This window comes from Cicer arietinum, chromosome 2 (assembly GCF_000331145.2).
Source record: "Cicer arietinum cultivar CDC Frontier isolate Library 1 chromosome 2, Cicar.CDCFrontier_v2.0, whole genome shotgun sequence".
NCBI classification, from domain to species: domain Eukaryota; kingdom Viridiplantae; phylum Streptophyta; class Magnoliopsida; order Fabales; family Fabaceae; genus Cicer; species Cicer arietinum.
The window spans coordinates 1,012,781-1,030,784 of record NC_021161.2 but is presented as its reverse complement, the minus strand read 5'-3'; the positions used below and the strand labels follow the sequence as shown (position 1 = coordinate 1,030,784).

Sequence of the window (18,004 nt, the reverse complement as noted above, 5' to 3'; positions counted from 1 at the left end):
TTACGTAGTCAATAACTGTGTGATCCACCAATCTCGATCAATCAGATAGTCATAATCTGAAATATTTATTTTTTTCAAAATAAAAATCACTGAACTAAAAATTTAAACCGTGGGATATAATAATTGATTGTATAAATATAAGTAGATAGATAGTGATTAGTGACTATAGAAATTATAGTAGAATATGAATAAAATATGGTGGTGGGTGGTGTGGGCTAGGATTTGTTGTTAATTGGGTCCAAAGCTCTGAGGTCAGAGTACAACTGTGCATGCTACTGTCACTGTTGGAAATTGTCAACCACCTTTAAGTTCACGCTCTACCACCGCAAGTGTTCATATTCATTGCTATTAAGTGTGATCTTTATCTTGATTTTAGTTTAAATTTAATTGTGAGTTTTAATTAAAATTATATACTGTTTCAATATTTTATATTGAGTTGAATAGTAAATATAAGTGTAGAAATCATGTTTAAAAGTAAAATTATAAATTGTAGGTATAAAATCAATTTTAGTCAAGAATTTATTAACAAACCAAAATTAATTTAAGTATGCTTTAAATGTGAATCTAAGCATACTTTAAATAATACTTTAGATCTAAAATATAAATAAAATTTAATCAATTTTATCCTATTAATTTAATTCTATTATTTTTAAAAATAACTTTGATAAATACAAAATTAAATAAAAATAATGAGTAGTTTGATAAATACTAATTTTTTACTATGTCAAAAAAATGAAATAGTGTCAACCATTATTTTTAATTTATGTGTTAGAAAGTATGTTGTTAATATTTTTTTTTATAGATAATTACTATATGTTGTTAATTTTTTTAAAACAACAAAAATGATTTACAAAGCATTAATCATTAGGCCAAGATAGATAATATTGGGGTATTTCAATATGTTTGGATTGATAGTGTGTATTTGGGCCAGCCATTGTCCATTTCAAACATTTTCAAATGGGCTTTTGCGGAGCCTTCGACGCAGCTTGTATTTTAAACTCGAAACATTTAAAATAATGTGAAAGAAATAATATATGTTATTAAAAAGGTTGATATTTTTCCAAAAATAATATCTCATTGTATAGCTAGTTTACTTGATAGCAAATCATTTTTTCTTAAACAAGACGTATTGAATATTTGTTTGATATCGACATTTAAGTTAAGTCCCTTAACAATTAAAAACAATACTAAGACCCATAAACTCCAATTAAATGTATCATCACTTACTTACTCAAAAAGAGACAGAATATCATGACAATGACATCAACTCCATTTAATTGTTTCACTTTGTATTATATTTTTTTATGGAAAATAAATAAATAAATAAACCAAACTGATTTCATGAAAATGACAATTGCATTATCTTCGATTTCCAACCCAAAAAACAACCTTTCATTGTCCCTTCCTTCAATCTATCAACCTAATTCCCAACTACATGATAAAATTTTGTGAAAACTATTACTTCTTTGGTTATGTATAACTAACAGAAGAAATATATGCACACAAGAAAATATTATATTAGTATTAAATAAAGATATAGTTGGAAATAAGTATACCAAAGATTAAAAAGTTGAAGTACTAGACAATTCAAAGTGAGAAAATTAATATTTTATAAATTTAAGGTTTTTGAAAACCATACAATTTCAAAACCATGGTTTACTCAAATTTCAGAGACGTTTCACAAACATCCATAAAAATTATAATTTTTACTCCCTTTATTTATTTGCAAGTGTAATTTTTTTTTAGAAAATTTGTTTCTTTTTATTTTTAAATTTTAAAGTAATATGAAATATTGTACTATCAAAATTTTCTCTGCTTAATTATTGGTTATTTATTTGAGTAAACAAGGACCGCTAAAAAGGATAATACATACTATTATTTTTCTCAATGTACAACATCAAATGAATAAAAAACAAAAACACAAAAATCTAATTCCAATAACTAATAATAATGCGGTGGAAACAAAGGTTTCAATTCCACGCACAAAAAACGCTTCAATTCACAATTCCCAAACACCCGCGTTCAACAAATTATCGCCATTTCGCTCCCAGCGCACGTTAGTCTAATCGGCGTACGACCGATCTCTAAAACTCAGTTACGATAGCCGCTCCATTTTTCGCTTCTTAAACTCGCGGCACGTGACACTCACGCAACCGACGGCGCGTCTTTCCCGATATCCATAGAAGATTTGGCCGACGCCGGAACAGAAGCAAACCGCGCAGAAAAACCGCCGTAACCGTAACTTATACCGTCATCTCCAACATTTCCGTCATCGAAATTCAGAGCGTAACTTAACGGATCGTAATTTAACGAACCTTGTTTAACATAAACGTTGCGGTTTTTATTGAATCGACGAATAAACGTTTTCCATTTCGGACCGGCAATAACCTCCGACCATTCACGAACCTTCATCCATCCACGGAACCACCACTTCGCTTTATTCTCCGGCGACTTCACCGGAGACTGCACCGGCTCCCACCACGACGGCGATGTTTCGGATGAGAAACATGGAATCCAAGAGCAGAAGCGTGCGTTGTTTGCGAAAGCGATCTCCTGCATGTCCTCGTTGTCTACGTCGGAGGTTTTAGGTAACGTCGACATTTTGGCCGGAGAAAGGGGAGAAGAGAAGGGATTTAGTTAAATAATTTTCTTCTCTTCTCTTCTCACACTCTCTCGCTCTGTTTTTGGCGTTACGGGGTTTGTGAGAGAATATATAGTGATGGCGGTTATCACTGTTTTATAGTGTAACAGAACTACTAAGATATCGTTCAGTAACGGTGCCTATATTTACGTATATGCACCTACACCAAAGTAACTATTTACCTAAATAAATATTACTCACCATTCAGACATAACTTAAACCTGATTCATAATTGTTTTAATTATAAACAATAACAATTTCATAATTTACTTATATTTTTAACTGAAACTTATTAATTATATTGAGCTTAAATATTTAGTTTTTTAACAAATATTGTTAAATACTCCTTATGTTTTATGTATAAAAAGAAAAAAGAAAAATCATATAGACGAATCAGATTTATTTTTTATGCTACTTTTGAATATTTTTCTTAAAATAACTTTGACATTAAATTTTTTACACTCATTAATATAAATATTAATTGTATTTCTAATGAAAATAAAATGGTACAAAAAATATTTAAATAATAAATACACGTTAAAATTTATTATATTTTCTTATATTTGGAACAAAAAGTTTATTGTATAAAGAACCGGAGTTAGGAATAAAAAGTACTTTTTGGAAATGAATTGTATGTAAAAATAGACTAAATTGCTGATATTAAATAAAATAGTTGACTATATTTAATTTATGTAATCCAGATTAATAATTTTGATCATTAAAATAAAATAAAAATATTAACTTAAAAGAATGATAATTTGTAAATATTATCATTAAAATAGGAGAGAATTCGTTGATTTTCATTTATATTTTATTTAAAAAAAATATTTAAGATTATTTTATTTATATTTTATTTCTAAAGAAGTACTACTATACTTAAAAAAAAATTGTGTTTTTTACATTTTATAAATGCTACCTCCGAATTTGAAAAATATAAAAAATATATATTTATTCTAAATTTAAATCAATACATTTTAATTTTTATTTACTCCCTCGGAACTTATTTATAGGACAAAATTTTGGTCTATATACATTTTAACTTTTAAATTATTATAATTTTGGAACCAGGTTCTTTATGAAAATTGCAAAAAAATAAAATAAAATAATTAACATTATCCTGAAAATTAAAAAAGTCTTTCATCATAGATGAACAGGATAGTATTGTGATTAAATAAGATTCTTGAAAGGATAATCTAAGGGGAGATAAGTGAGGTCACCATCTGTCCTGCAATTACTTTTATACCTTAAATTTATACATTTGATTTAATTAATAATATTATTATTAAATATTTTAGTATTTATAGTATAAATTTAATTCTCTAATTTTGGTACTAATTAATTTTAAAAAATTATTCAATTATGTTAATGTATTTAATATTTATTTGTTAGTTGTTTACTATTATACTGTAAAATAATTATTTAATATTGTTGTTGAAGTTGTGTGATTTTAAAGAAAATGAGAAGAAAAAATAATAAGAGTTTGAATATTATTGATAATAGTTTTATTTTAACTTGGTTATAAAATACTCAATATTAATCATAAATCATATATCAAGAATAAATCATAATAATAATGAGAGATATTCTAAGATATCTCTATATAAATTGATCATAAAAAATAACTCAAGATACTCTAATATAATATAATATAAAATATATTAATTATAAGATTTTTTTTCATATTATAACAATTATAAAATAATTAGATTTAATAGGTCTCTAATTTTATTATTTTTAATTTTTAAAATATCTTATTTTTTTTAATTTTGCTTTAGACCTTAAAATTTATTGGACCAACCCTATGTTCATGTGTAGTTTAGTGTGATCCTCCAACAACATGGTGGTATTATATTGCAGGTTCTAATTTAATCTACTCATCATTGACTAATCATCAACTATAATAAAATAAAAACAACTGATTAATCATTAGATTTAGCATATAGTGCTTGGTGTGTTTACTCCTTTAGTTGGGATAGACAGCTGTGATTGCAAAAAAAACAACCAATAATGTGAATTAGCACTCCAAATCCAAAAGTGTACTAAATTATTATACATGTATGATGTGTTAGTTTTATACAGGAATAGTTTTAGGTAAGTTATTAAAATATCACTTCATCTTAATACGAGGTTGCCTGGTTTCAGAAGAATGTATATTTTGATTTATAAACAAGGAATAAATTTTGAAATTTTTTAAAATGGAAATTTATCATTGATTAAGTAACAATACCACTCATTTATAAATTAATTAAATATCAATATGAACAATAGTATTTTGATATTTTTTTTAAAATTACATCTTACTAGAATATATTTTAAAATAAATTAAATGAGTTCATTACTTTAAAGAGATGATTCATGGTTCATCAGTATTTTAAAGTTATATAAAATTCTAATGATAATTGATGTCACTCTTTAGAAGTATAAACTTACGATTGTCAGTGTCTCTACAACTAATACAATAACCATGATTAGTGATCAGTTCAAAAAACAAACAAAAATAAGGAATATAAATAAAAGTTCAATTTTAAATCAAAATTTATTTATTTGTATTGTTTTTGCGGAATCAATTGATCTAGTCACCAACTCAATTGTAAAGACGGAGAGGTATGAACTTCTACCGTTGAAAGACAATGTTTGTTGTTGTTGAAGTTTCAAATAATTTTTCTAATATTTTTATTTTATTTTAGAAAATATTGTAAATACGTTATAATTAATTCACGTAATGAGATTTTAGATTTGAATATGAGACATAACATACAACCTAACAATATCGATATTTGTTAGTTAAACTAATACTTAAAAACTTTTAAATATGCATGAGCTAGGACCTAAGGACTTTTAAGCATTGATCTACGTACCACTGACTATCTATCAAAGTGAACCATAATAAAATTCGTGATAGATTAAAAATTTAAATATGTATTTGATTCTTTGAATTATCACATTTTTTTATTTTGATCCTCGTAAATATTTTTGTTTGATTAACATAAATTGAATTGAATGATTATTTTAAGATGAAACTATATTTGCAGAGAAAAGATAGATAAGATGAACATTTGCAAAAATTGAATTTCATATACCCGTACTTTAACTTCTACCCCACAATTCTTGATAAAACCAATTTTACCCTATTATTTATATTTAAAGTTTTTGGACTTATTTTTTACTCCATACAAATACAAAATTATATTTATAAAATTTTATTTTCCAAAGATCTAATTTAATAACCCAAATCATTTCTATCAAAAAAAAATATCGCAAAAACAAATACGAGGGAATATTATAATTTTGTGGTGTAAACACGAGCCCTCCAAACAAAAATTAATATTTCTACAGTTTTTAAGGCCTCAAAACAAATAAAATATTTAGTATTTGTTTACTAGGAAAATGTTTAGTATTTACTATTTGTTTATAATTAGTTGAAACAACATTTTGATTTTTTCCATACAGTTCAATTGGTCTAGCCCACGGTTTCTTTGTTAAGGTTCTAGATCAAATATGCTTGGGAGTAGGTCAAGTTTTTGTTATTTTCCCCTTATTTAAATGACACTGTGCAGCTCATATGGTTTTTATCCCGTTGAACAAACAACAATGCTTTATTAGTTAGAGTGCACTATTTATTATTTGTTTCAAAAAAATAAGAGTGTTATTTATATTTATATTTGAATTTAATTGTTATCTATTTATAGTATACAAAATTTTAGACCGCAAACACATCATAATTTAATAGTTATTATTTTAGAAATAATATTTATAAAAGTTAAATATTTTTAATAATTTAATGGTTATGATCAATTTACATTTAAATTTTTTGTATATTTGTTGGAAAAAATCAGAGATAATTAGAAATAGCTATAGCGGAATATCTTTTGCCACCTGCGCAGATAAATGGTCAAATAAAAAATTCAATTCCACATAGCAATAATAATTGGCAGAAAATTAAATATGACTCAAACACACAATTTTTAACGTGAAAAATTTTCATCAAATTGAGAGAATAAAAACCAAGGGACATAGTCTAGTAAAATCTTTCACTATAATCATTAATGGCTAGAGTATTTCTAATAACACAACCTTATACTAAAGTGGGTAACTCTTAAAGAAGATAAAATTACTCGGACTGTGTATTAAAATAACAAAATTAGTGGTAGAAATAATCAAAATTGTAGATCAAACGGAGCAAGTTTGCTACACATCTGTTACCACCACCAGAACCAAATATTTTTCTCTTCTCTGTTTTGCCTTTTATTTCTTTCACATATGCGTAGCCCAATAATACCATATATTTTCCCTTTTTTTTCAATAATAATAATAAATAATAATAATAATAATAATAATAATAATAATAATAATAATAATAATAATAATAATAATAATAATAATAATAATAATAATAATAATAATAATAATAATAAAATTGGTAGTGCACTATTTATTATTTGTTTCAAAAAAATAAGAGTGTTATTTATATTTATATTTGAATTTAATTGTTATCTATTTATAGTATACAAAATTTTAGACCGCAAACACATCATAATTTAATAGTTATTATTTTAGAAATAATATTTATAAAAGTTAAATATTTTTAATAATTTAATGGTTATGATCAATTTACATTTAAATTTTTTGTATATTTGTTGGAAAAAATCAGAGATAATTAGAAATAGCTATAGCGGAATATCTTTTGCCACCTGCGCAGATAAATGGTCAAATAAAAAATTCAATTCCACATAGCAATAATAATTGGCAGAAAATTAAATATGACTCAAACACACAATTTTTAACGTGAAAAATTTTCATCAAATTGAGAGAATAAAAACCAAGGGACATAGTCTAGTAAAATCTTTCACTATAATCATTAATGGCTAGAGTATTTCTAATAACACAACCTTATACTAAAGTGGGTAACTCTTAAAGAAGATAAAATTACTCGGACTGTGTATTAAAATAACAAAATTAGTGGTAGAAATAATCAAAATTGTAGATCAAACGGAGCAAGTTTGCTACACATCTGTTACCACCACCAGAACCAAATATTTTTCTCTTCTCTGTTTTGCCTTTTATTTCTTTCACATATGCGTAGCCCAATAATACCATATATTTTCCCTTTTTTTTCAATAATAATAATAAATAATAATAATAATAATAATAATAATAATAATAATAATAATAATAATAATAAAATTGGTGGGTTCCACTTGGGGAGTGAGCTCACCCAACAAATCTCCCTCTTACGACTCAAGTAGGAAGGTACTACTCAACCATGTCGTATTTCTTTCTACAACATATCATCTTCTACACATGCAAAATCTTCGTCATCATATCTGAACCATTCTCATAAGTATGAATCTTCTCAATTAAAAATGACCTCATTTCTAGTGCATCTCGTATCCAATGATACCACACTTCAATATGCTTCGATTTTGCATGAAAAAGTTGGATTCTTGCTGAGATGGATCGCACTCTGACTGTCACATAATAACATAAACTTGTCTTGCTTGAGGCCTAACTCATGTAGGAATTTCTTCATCCACAAGAGTTCTTTGGAAGCTTCAGTTGCTGCAATGTACTCAGCTTCAGTAGTGGATAAAGCAACACACTTTTGTAACCTTGATTGCCAAGACACAGCTCCCCCTGCAAACGTCATCATATAACCAGAAGTAGATTTTCTAAAATCAAGATCACCTGCCATATTTGCATATGTGTAGCCATCCAACACAGATTCAGCACCTCCATAGCATAAACACACTTTGAAAGTGTCTCTGAGGTATATGAGAATCCACTTGACTTCTTGTCAATGATCTTTACTAGGATTAGAGACAAATCGACTAACAACTTCAACTACATGAGCAATATCTGGTCTTGTGCATACCATATCATACATCAAACTACCAATTGAGGACACATAAGTAACCTTCTTCATTTCTTCTTTGTCTTTCTCACTTGTAGGACATTGATCATAATTCAATTTAAAATGAGTAGCAAATGGAGTACTAACAGGTTTACAATTGCTCATCTTAAACCTCTCTAACGTCTTCTCAATGTAATTATGTTGAGACAACTACAATGTATTATTCTTCCTATCACGAGTAATTCTCATGCCCATAATTTGCTTTGTAGGACCCAAGTCTTTCATTGCAAAAGACTTGTTCAAATCTTTCTTTAGAGATTTAATCTTTTTAGTGTCATGACCAACAATCAATATGTCATCCACATATAACAAGAGAACAATATAATCACCATCAGATAATTTCTTGACAAATATACAATGGTCAGAAGTAGTTTTACCGTACCCATGTTTCTCCATGAAAGAATCAAATTTCTTGTATCATTGTCGAGGTGCTTGCTTGAGCCCATATAAGCTTTTCTTTAATTTACAAACAAGCTGCTATTTAGCTTTGACTTCGAAACCCTTTGGTTGCTCCATATAGATCTCTTCCTCCAAATCACCATGAAGGAATGTAGTTTTCACATCAAGTTGTTCAACTTCTAGGTTCAAGCACAACTCGGATAGATGACATCTTCACCACAGGTGAACAAAATTTCATCAAAGTCAATACCTTTTCTCTAATTAAAACATTTCACAACCAATCTTGCTTTGTATCTTGGTTGAGAACTATTCTCTTCTGCCTTTAGCTTGTATACCCGTTTGTTCCTGAGTGCTTTTCTGCCATTATGCAACTTTACCAAATCAAATGTGTGATTCTCATGCAAGAAATTCATCTCTTCTTGCATGGCCTTCAACCACTTTTCTTTATCAACATTTGTAATAGATTCTTGATAGTACTCTCACTCTCCATTATCAGTGATCATCACATACTCATGTAGAAGATATCTTTGAGAAGGTTGATGTTCTCTAGTAGATCTTCTCAACTCAAACTCCACTGATGGCTTAACTAGAACCTGCTCATCATCTATCTGAATATCTCCCCCATCAACAAAAGTTTCTGCGGGGGGCTTAGGCACAACATCAATGTAACTTCTAGAATTTGATTTTTGTTTCTCAGCTTTATCAAAATCTTCAATGGCATGGTCTTCAAGAAATATCACATCTCGGCTTCTGATAATTTTCTTGTCAACCAGATCCTATAATTTATAACCAAATTCTTCATCACCATAGCTGACAAATACACACTGTTTAGATTTACTATCAAACTTGGACCTCTCATATCTTGGAACGTGAACAAAACATCTGCAGCCAAAAACCCTCAAATGATGGTAAGAGACATATTTCCCTATCCACACTCTATTTGGAACATCACCATCAAGTGGAATAAAAGGAGAAAGATTGATCAAATCCACTGCAGTTTTTATTGCTTCACCCCAAAAGGATTTCGATAATTTTGCATGAGAAATCATACATCTGATTCTATCATTAACTGTTCGATTCATTCTCTCTGCAACACCATTATGTTGAGGTGTCTTTGGAACTGTTTTCTCAAACTTGATACCATGTTCTCTACAATACTCTTCAAACTGACCTTTATATTCACCACCATTGTCTGATCGAACGCATTTCAATTTTCTTCTCTTTTCTCTTTCAACACTTGCATGAAAATGTTTGAGGACTCTAAATACTAGGTCTTTAGATTTCAAAGGAAACGTCCACAATTTTCTAGAGTGGTTGTCAATAAAAATAAAAAAATATGATGCACCACCAAGAGATTTACTATCCATCATACAAATATCAGTATGAACTAAATCGAGAATATTTTGCCTCCTATGGGGACCAGTATTACGAAAAGAAACTCTATGTTGTTTTCCAGCAAAACAATGAGTGCAAGTTTTTAGAGACGTACCTTGCACAGGAAGAAAATTTTTTTTCGCAAGTATATTAAGTCCTTTATCACTCAAGTGTCTGAGGCGCGTATGCCATAAATCATAAGATGCACCTTCAATTGTATTCACTTCTTCCTTGCATAACTTTGTAGACATCCTATAGAGAGAAGTGGAACTTTGTTCCTTTGCAACCACTTGGGATCCTTTAGGGATTTTACATATACCACCACCACCAAAGTAAGTGTGATAACCATCAATATCCAAAGCTTTCACCAAAATCAAATTGAGACAAATATCAGGAACATGTCTAACATTCTTCAATTGAAGCTTGCAACTAATCCCAGTTTCAACCCAAACATCTCTCATACCGATAATTTTACACACTCCTTCATCTCCCATTTTTACCATACCAAAATCATCAGCACTGTAAGATGAGAAGAAATCACGCTTAGGAGTAACATGATATGAGGCACCTGAATCAATAATCTAAGTTGAATCATGACATGCAAGGTTTATGGAATTATCATCACAAACAATGTAGACATTACTAACAAATGCAACTGATGTTGTATCTTTATCATTTTTCTTCTTTTTGTCTTCAGCTCTTTCCGTTGATTGATCTCTCTTAAGGAATCTGCAATTTCTTTTTATGTGACTCGTTTTGCCAGAATGATAGCATATCACTTCTTTTCTGGTCCTCGACTTGCTACGACTTTCAGAGTTGTCGCGTCTATGGAAGTTTCTAGATTAACTTCTCTCATGTGACTCTATAACTAGTGTTTCTAAATTTGAGGAAGAACCAATCAAATCACATTCCTTTCTCCGAGCTTCTTCATTCAACATGCTCTCTTTAACTGTTGACATTTTCAACTTTCCTCTTGGAGCTGAATTGGTCAATGTCACAACAAGGAATTTCCAATTATCAAACAAAGAACTCAACAATAACAACACTTGCAACTCATCATCTAGTTTAATTTATGCAGTTGTCAACTGATTCACTGTATTCTGAAAAATACTCATATGCTCTGCCATTGAATCCTCATCTTTGTATTTCATATTCACCAGCTTCCGAATCAAAAATATTTTATTTTGCACATTATTTCGTTCATACAACTCTTTTCATTTTTCTCACATCTTGTTAGCATCTATTTCAATTTCAACATGTGGATATACACTCAGATCCAACCACTGCCTGATCAACGCCGCTGTCTTTCTATTCATCTTATTCCAGTCAGCGTCAGATTTATCTGCAGGTTTAGCAGTGTTACCCTCAATAGGATCAGACAAATCTTTATTGTATAACATGTCTTCCATGAGAGTTTTCCAAAGTGTGTAATTAAAATGGTTGACTTTAATCATATTTAGATCTTTATTTTCCTCCTTCATTTAAATGCATAAATCAAATCAATCGAGCTATAGATACCATTTATTGGGAAAAACCAGAGATAATTAGAGATAAATATCTCAATAATACGGAATATTTTTCTCCATCTGTGCAGATAAATGGACAAACAGAAAATCCAATTCCATAGAGCAATAATAATTGGCAGAAAATTAAATATGAGACAAACACACAATTTTTAATGTGGAAAACTTCCCTCAAGTTGAGAGAATACAAACCACTGAACCTAGTCGAGTAAAATCATCTATTATAATAATTAACGGGTACATCAGAGTCTTCCTAATAACAATATGGAACATAAATCAACAATAACAACCTTATAACAACATTCACTGAAGTGGATTTGCCAAAGTAATTCTTAGAGAAGGTAAAACTACTCATACTATATATTAAAATAACAAACTCAGTGGTAGAAATAACCTATCAAGTTTGCTACACACATGTTATCACCACTGGAACCAAATCATTTTCTCTTCTCTGTTTTGTCGTGTTTGTTTTTCCCTTTGCTTTTTCGACACTGTTCTCGTTCATACTTAGAGATTTCTAAATTCCTTTTGTTTCCTTCACATGGGCCTAGCCCAATAAAACCATATATTCTCGCCCTTTTTTTTCAAATTTTTTTTTTCCAATAATAACAATATTAATAATAATAGTAATAATAATAGTAATAATAATATTAATAAAATTGGTGGATTCCACTTGGGGAGTGAGCCCACCCAACAATATTAATTGTGTATATAAGTTAAATACTATTTATATTTTAGTATTGTCTTGATTTATTTTTATGTTATCTTGTTTTATCTCTTCTAAAAATGATAAATTTTATTCATTTTAATACATATAAATAATCATACATTTTTATTTTTTTAGCAAAAAATGTTTTCAATCTATTTTTATAAGATTTAATATTTATTTTGCTTCCCTGGCTTTGAGGGAAATCTAATAGTAATACACAATTTTGATAATTTCGTTTTTTTTTTTTGTCCAAAAAGAATCTCTAAGGTATACATTTTGCTTTTCTAATTTTTCTTTAATTGAAATTCATTTTCAATGAAGATTGCACATAAGCATTAGTACTCCCCTACATTAGGACTTTGATTTTTTAGGACTAATGGTGTCATGTCTAGGTAGAGAACATATATTTTTAATATAAATTAGCTATTATTTCTATATGTAAATGTAAAAACTAATTCTTCAAATCAAATAGAATTATATGATTGGTAAAACTCTCCTTCAAAACTTTTAGTACAGCTTCTTCTATGCTAGATAATATAAAACAAACATACATTACTATCACTTCATGTACTAAGTGTTTGATCATCATACTAATAACTAATCTTTCAATAATTATGAGAGTAACCAACATAATTTAATCTAGGACGAATATTATGATGACTATATTTAGGATCTCCATAATCCACCGCCTTTATCACCATAGCCTCGCGTCTTCCATCATGTTCTTGAACTGCACCAAACACAATCTCATTTGTCTCACAATTCTTCTCATAGTAACTTGAGGGAGTTGTCGAAGAGTATCGAGTTTGAACCTGATGATGTTGTTGGTGTTGCATCTTAGAATGTTGTTGTTGTTGATGTTGTTGATGATGTCGATGTTGTTGTTGTTCATCATAAGCACTATCTAACATGTTCATGTATGCATGATTACGTTGTGGAATTGTATTTTCTGTTTGTCTATTTATCTGTACAGGTGGAGGAAAACTATTTGATTCGTATAGACTGTTGTCTCTGATTTTTCCCAACATTTCCAATTCTTTGTTTGTGTACGGATATGCTTTCCTTTGCGTAGGTGTTTTAGTTTCTACATTAGGAGGTGGTTCATCTTCATCCGGAATGACATAACTTTCTTGCATAGGCCATGAATTCAAATTTCTATTTGCATAATGGAGTTGTTGTTGTTGTTGGTATTGATGATATGAGAGTGGTTTCTTTTTGGATCCTAAGAACAAGCTCAAAAAGATTTCACCCATGGATGAACTAGAGTTCACTAAAAGCCTTCCAAGTGAAACAAAGAAACCCTCATCTTGTTTCTCAAATTCATCTTCACTTGGGATTATAGGAGGCCTAACTGACTTAGGAGGAGGTGCAAATGGTGTTCCTTTTGTCCTTATAGGAGCTCTTGAATTCTGAAAAATGAAACAAGATTATGAAATTTCAATTTATATATTATTTTGTCTTAATTAGTTTGTTTTTAAAAAGGAAAAAGAATTACGATAATTTGAAGTTTGATTGGAAAGTACTAAGTAATATTTAGTCAATGATTGTTCTAAATAGAGGTCAAATTTGACCGCTTCTAATTACTTAATTAATAATTTTAATTTATATATTATATAATATGTTTAGTACTTTAATTAACATATGTTCTGCTTTGGGACCAAGAATACAGAGGACATATGGAATTTTATGGTATTTGATATAATAAAACATTTTCTACTTTCATTTCTTATTTTTACCTTAATTACTAAATTGTTCCTTTTCTTCTCCCTATTTCTAGTTTTCAAAGATTTATATAAGAAATGTTGAAAAACAAAAAAAAAAAGTTTATTTCAATATTTCAGGTACAAATCTTTGAAAAAAAAAATCAGAAAAAAAATAAGAGTTAAAACATGTGGCGATTTTACAGATAAACATGTAAAAAGGAATTGAAATAAAAAAAAAAAAGAAAATAAAAACATTTTTTATTCAAACCAAATAGACTCATCATAATATACAAAAACATAACTTAATGGAAGAAATTTACACCTAACATAGGTACCAAAATGATAGGACTAGGACATGATGCTATAGAAGATAATAAGCATGTAATAGTAAAACTTACATCATGAGAAGAAAACATATCCTTCACTCTCCTCACAAGCAATGCTAACATATAACCAAAGAATCCAGAAGAAACAAGAGCAGCTATTCCTGAAATGTTAATAATTGCATACATAATACATTTTAGATTATCATGCCCTTAAGTAATAAAAAAAAAATGAAAATATTAGATTAGAAGATTACATGTGAATCAAATCATACCTAAGGGGTAACTATTGTCATTGTCATACTCATCATTATAAGTAGTTGTGCAATCATGTTGATTGAGTTGTATCTCTCTAATTGCATGGTTTCCTCTATCAACTACTAAAAGTGAGCAAGTAGTACTAACATAAATTACATCAAAATCATTTGAAAACTTAGCATCTTCACTTGGACCATCAACATGGCCTCCTACTTGGCCCCTTTTTCCTCCACCTGCAATAGTAGTTACACCTATACAAAAGCCATGTCATAGAGTAAAGTTAAAACAATTTTGTCAAAAAGGGCATCAATTAACAAAAATATTTTTTCATATTTTTATTTTTGATTTAGATTTTATGTAAATTTATCTATTAGTATAAATATTTGTGAGATTGTTTTGATAAACTTAAAGAAACAATTTATGACATATAAGTTCTTGAATATAACTTAAAAACACAATTTATAATTTATACAAAATAATTTGACTTTATTTTATACGTTACTAAACTATAGTTAAAAAATTGACTACAAATAAACTATTCAAAAAGACAAAAATGTCCTTAAGGAAGTTTAGATTGTAGAATGAAGAAAACACAATCGTTTGGCTCTTCTAGAATTTTGTCATATTGATTAATTAATTTTTTATTATGAAACAAATTGAGATTCTCAAGCAATTCATGTAATACCTTCATCACTAATCTTTCTTATGGCCATATTCAATGTATCTGCAATGTAAATATTGCCACTATCATCCACAGTAAGCCCTTTAGGATGATTCAGTCTTGCATCTCTAGGCCTTCCATCTATGTGTCCAATATACCCCTCATGTGATCCAGCAAGAAGTTTTGGTTTGCTATCTGTGATAACTCAAAGATTATAAAATCTCAAACTAATTAATTTTTTTTACAAATTAACAATCATATATCAACAATAATGAAATTATAGAATATGGTGTAGTAATCTTGAAAGGTTACATAATTAGATGTATGTGAACTAATTATATTAAGTAGAAAGAAGAACCCAAAAGAAAGGTAAAGGAGTCAAATTGGTGTTCAAATTCTAGTTGTCTCTAGATATTCCTTACTTTAATTATTTTTTAATGATTGCAAAATAGCATATTATGTTTTTTTTTTATTGTGACTAATTAAAGGCATGTGGTAACTTAGAAAAGTGGAACCTTGAGCTTAACAAAAGGCCATTGCTTCTTTGCAACAAACTTGGTCAGAATCAAAAGATTTCCCATGCATGAAGCAAAGTCATTGTACAACTACAAGGTATAACTAAAACACCAAACATTCTTAAAGGACACACTTGAATTGAATTTGAATCTAGTATATTTGCATAGTGAAGCAAATTAGTAGAACCATAATACTAAATAACTATATAATCTTAACTAAAAATGAATATGCCAACTAAGAACCCCCAAAAAAGAATGCAAATTTTGTATCATACAATTTTTTTATATTAATCTCTATAAATTTTTATTTTTTATATTTTAACCCCTATAATATAAAAAAGATGAATTTGATCTTTTTTATATAGTTTGTCATTGCAATATTTGATCTATATAGAATTAATTAGTTCCTATAATATAAAAAATTCGTGTCATTTCTAAGACCTAACATAAATATGGTCCATTAGTAAAAATAAATAAATATGATCCATATATATTGAAGGGATTAGTCCTATATAAGTTAAATATTATAGGAACTAAAATTAAAATAACCAGAATCATAAACAACTTTTTTTATATTTTAGAGTTTAGAAATCAACAACAACAAAAAAAAATATAGGGACTAAAATCAAAATATTGATAATCACAAACAACTTTTCTTATATTTTAGAGTCTAAAATCAGCTAGATTATATATAGAGATTAAAAAAAAAGTATATATTAGAAAGAATGAAAAATAAATTAAGTTTAAAAGATATTTTTATCAAACTTAGAGAATTTACATCTTGACATTGGGCTTGAGATCTTGTAGATGTTACTATTCTCAGAATCCAGCACCAAAAATTCACCATCTGGAGATATTTGAATTGAATGTGGCTCAATTCCAACCTTATTTCCATCAAATATTGTTTCCACATTGTAACCACTCTCAAATTTCACCATGGAGCGACTATGTTGCACTGAGAAATTATTCATCATGAAAGTCCAATGTTAGCACATTAATACAATAACAAGAAAATGAGAAACTCAATTAGAAAATACTAGGAAAAAAATAAAAATAAATTAGTGAGGAAATATGTGAAATTCGTCGCTAAATCCGTCACTAAATTTTATGATGAGGAAATTAGTGATAAAATTTTATTTTATTTTATTTTATTTTTCGTCACGAACTTTTGTCATTAATTTTGATTTTTCAACTAGTGTGATCTTTACCTGGTTTTGGTTTTGGTTTGGATTTTAATGACCATATCCATTTAAGAAGAGAAGAAACAACATTTGAGACAACTCCAGTAACAATTTCTGCATATCACATTAATTTAATTAATGCATACTATACAATAACACACACACACAAAATATTCATAAGAGTTTAGTGATTGTTGCACTCACTTGCTGGCGGTAGTGTGGCTGAAGTTGGAGATAACAAAGCAAGTAGAATCACAAAAGCAAAAAGAAACAAGAAACAATTTCTAGTCATTGTTTCTTTTCCTTATTTAAGAGATTTAGAGATCAACAAATTGTGAAATGAAATGCTCAAACATTATACTACATGGATGGTGTCTAATATAAGTTTGCTATGAGTTTTGAGAAAGGTCAAGTTTAAGTAAGAGAAGGAGCTTATATATATATATATATTGAGTAAAAAAAAGTTTTATATATATATTTATATGCTATTCTTCTTTACATTAAATATTAAGACTCTACTTTTCATAAAAAAAGTAAGGACTAAGGTGAGATAATTAAAAATCGATGTGATAGAGGTTTTGGAAGAAGGGCAGGGGAGACAGAGTTTAGAATTGATAGTGATAGACAATGAATGATATAAATTTGTATTTTTTTTTAAATAAAATATATATATATATGATATCTATTTAAGAACGAAATCTTCAGATAGATGATCTTTTATATATTTTATATATACATTTGAAATTGTATTTGAATTATGTGTTTACTGATCGATTTTTTATCACTTGTTTAAGGATCAATATTAT

At 28.3% G+C, this 18,004-nt stretch overlaps 2 protein-coding genes across 4 annotated transcripts; both read right to left on the bottom strand.

The window, feature by feature from the left end:
* Positions 1 to 1,853: 1,853 nt before the first annotated feature.
* On the bottom strand, positions 1,854 to 2,727 carry LOC101508916 (uncharacterized). Its single transcript, XM_004489249.4, has one exon. The coding sequence runs from the start codon at positions 2,599 to 2,601 to the stop codon at positions 2,146 to 2,148; it is 456 nt and encodes a 151-aa protein (XP_004489306.1). The 5' UTR covers positions 2,602 to 2,727; the 3' UTR covers positions 1,854 to 2,145.
* A 10,304-nt stretch (positions 2,728 to 13,031) lies between these two features.
* On the bottom strand, positions 13,032 to 17,631 carry LOC101508403 (uncharacterized). Of its 3 annotated transcripts, XM_073365008.1 has the most exons (8): positions 17,403 to 17,631; positions 17,226 to 17,312; positions 16,796 to 16,972; positions 15,527 to 15,697; positions 14,859 to 15,092; positions 14,659 to 14,747; positions 13,370 to 13,966; positions 13,032 to 13,287 (listed from the first exon to the last, which is right to left on the bottom strand). In XM_073365008.1, exons 1-8 carry the CDS (start codon positions 17,488 to 17,490, stop codon positions 13,252 to 13,254), a joined length of 1,479 nt encoding a protein of 492 aa, XP_073221109.1. In that variant the 5' UTR covers positions 17,491 to 17,631; the 3' UTR covers positions 13,032 to 13,251. The 3 variants fall into 3 exon arrangements, with proteins under 3 accessions (XP_073221109.1, XP_004489304.1, XP_073221108.1); XM_004489247.4 differs by having other exon boundaries at positions 13,032 to 13,966; positions 17,403 to 17,629; XM_073365007.1 differs by lacking the exon at positions 17,226 to 17,312 and having other exon boundaries at positions 13,032 to 13,966; positions 17,403 to 17,630.
* Between the last annotated feature and the right edge of the window lie 373 nt (positions 17,632 to 18,004).

Coding starts and splice junctions, on each gene's coding strand:
- LOC101508916 (XM_004489249.4), bottom strand. CDS start 2,601: ATGTCGACGTTACCTAAAACCTCCGACGTAGACAACGAGGACATGCAG.
- LOC101508403 (XM_004489247.4), bottom strand. CDS start 17,490: ATGACTAGAAATTGTTTCTTGTTTCTTTTTGCTTTTGTGATTCTACTT. Junction 14,748..14,858: donor TGACAATAGTTACCCCTTAG/GTATGATTTGAT, acceptor TTAACATTTCAG/GAATAGCTGCTCTTGTTTCT. Junction 13,967..14,658: donor ATATGTTTTCTTCTCATGAT/GTAAGTTTTACT, acceptor TTCATTTTTCAG/AATTCAAGAGCTCCTATAAG.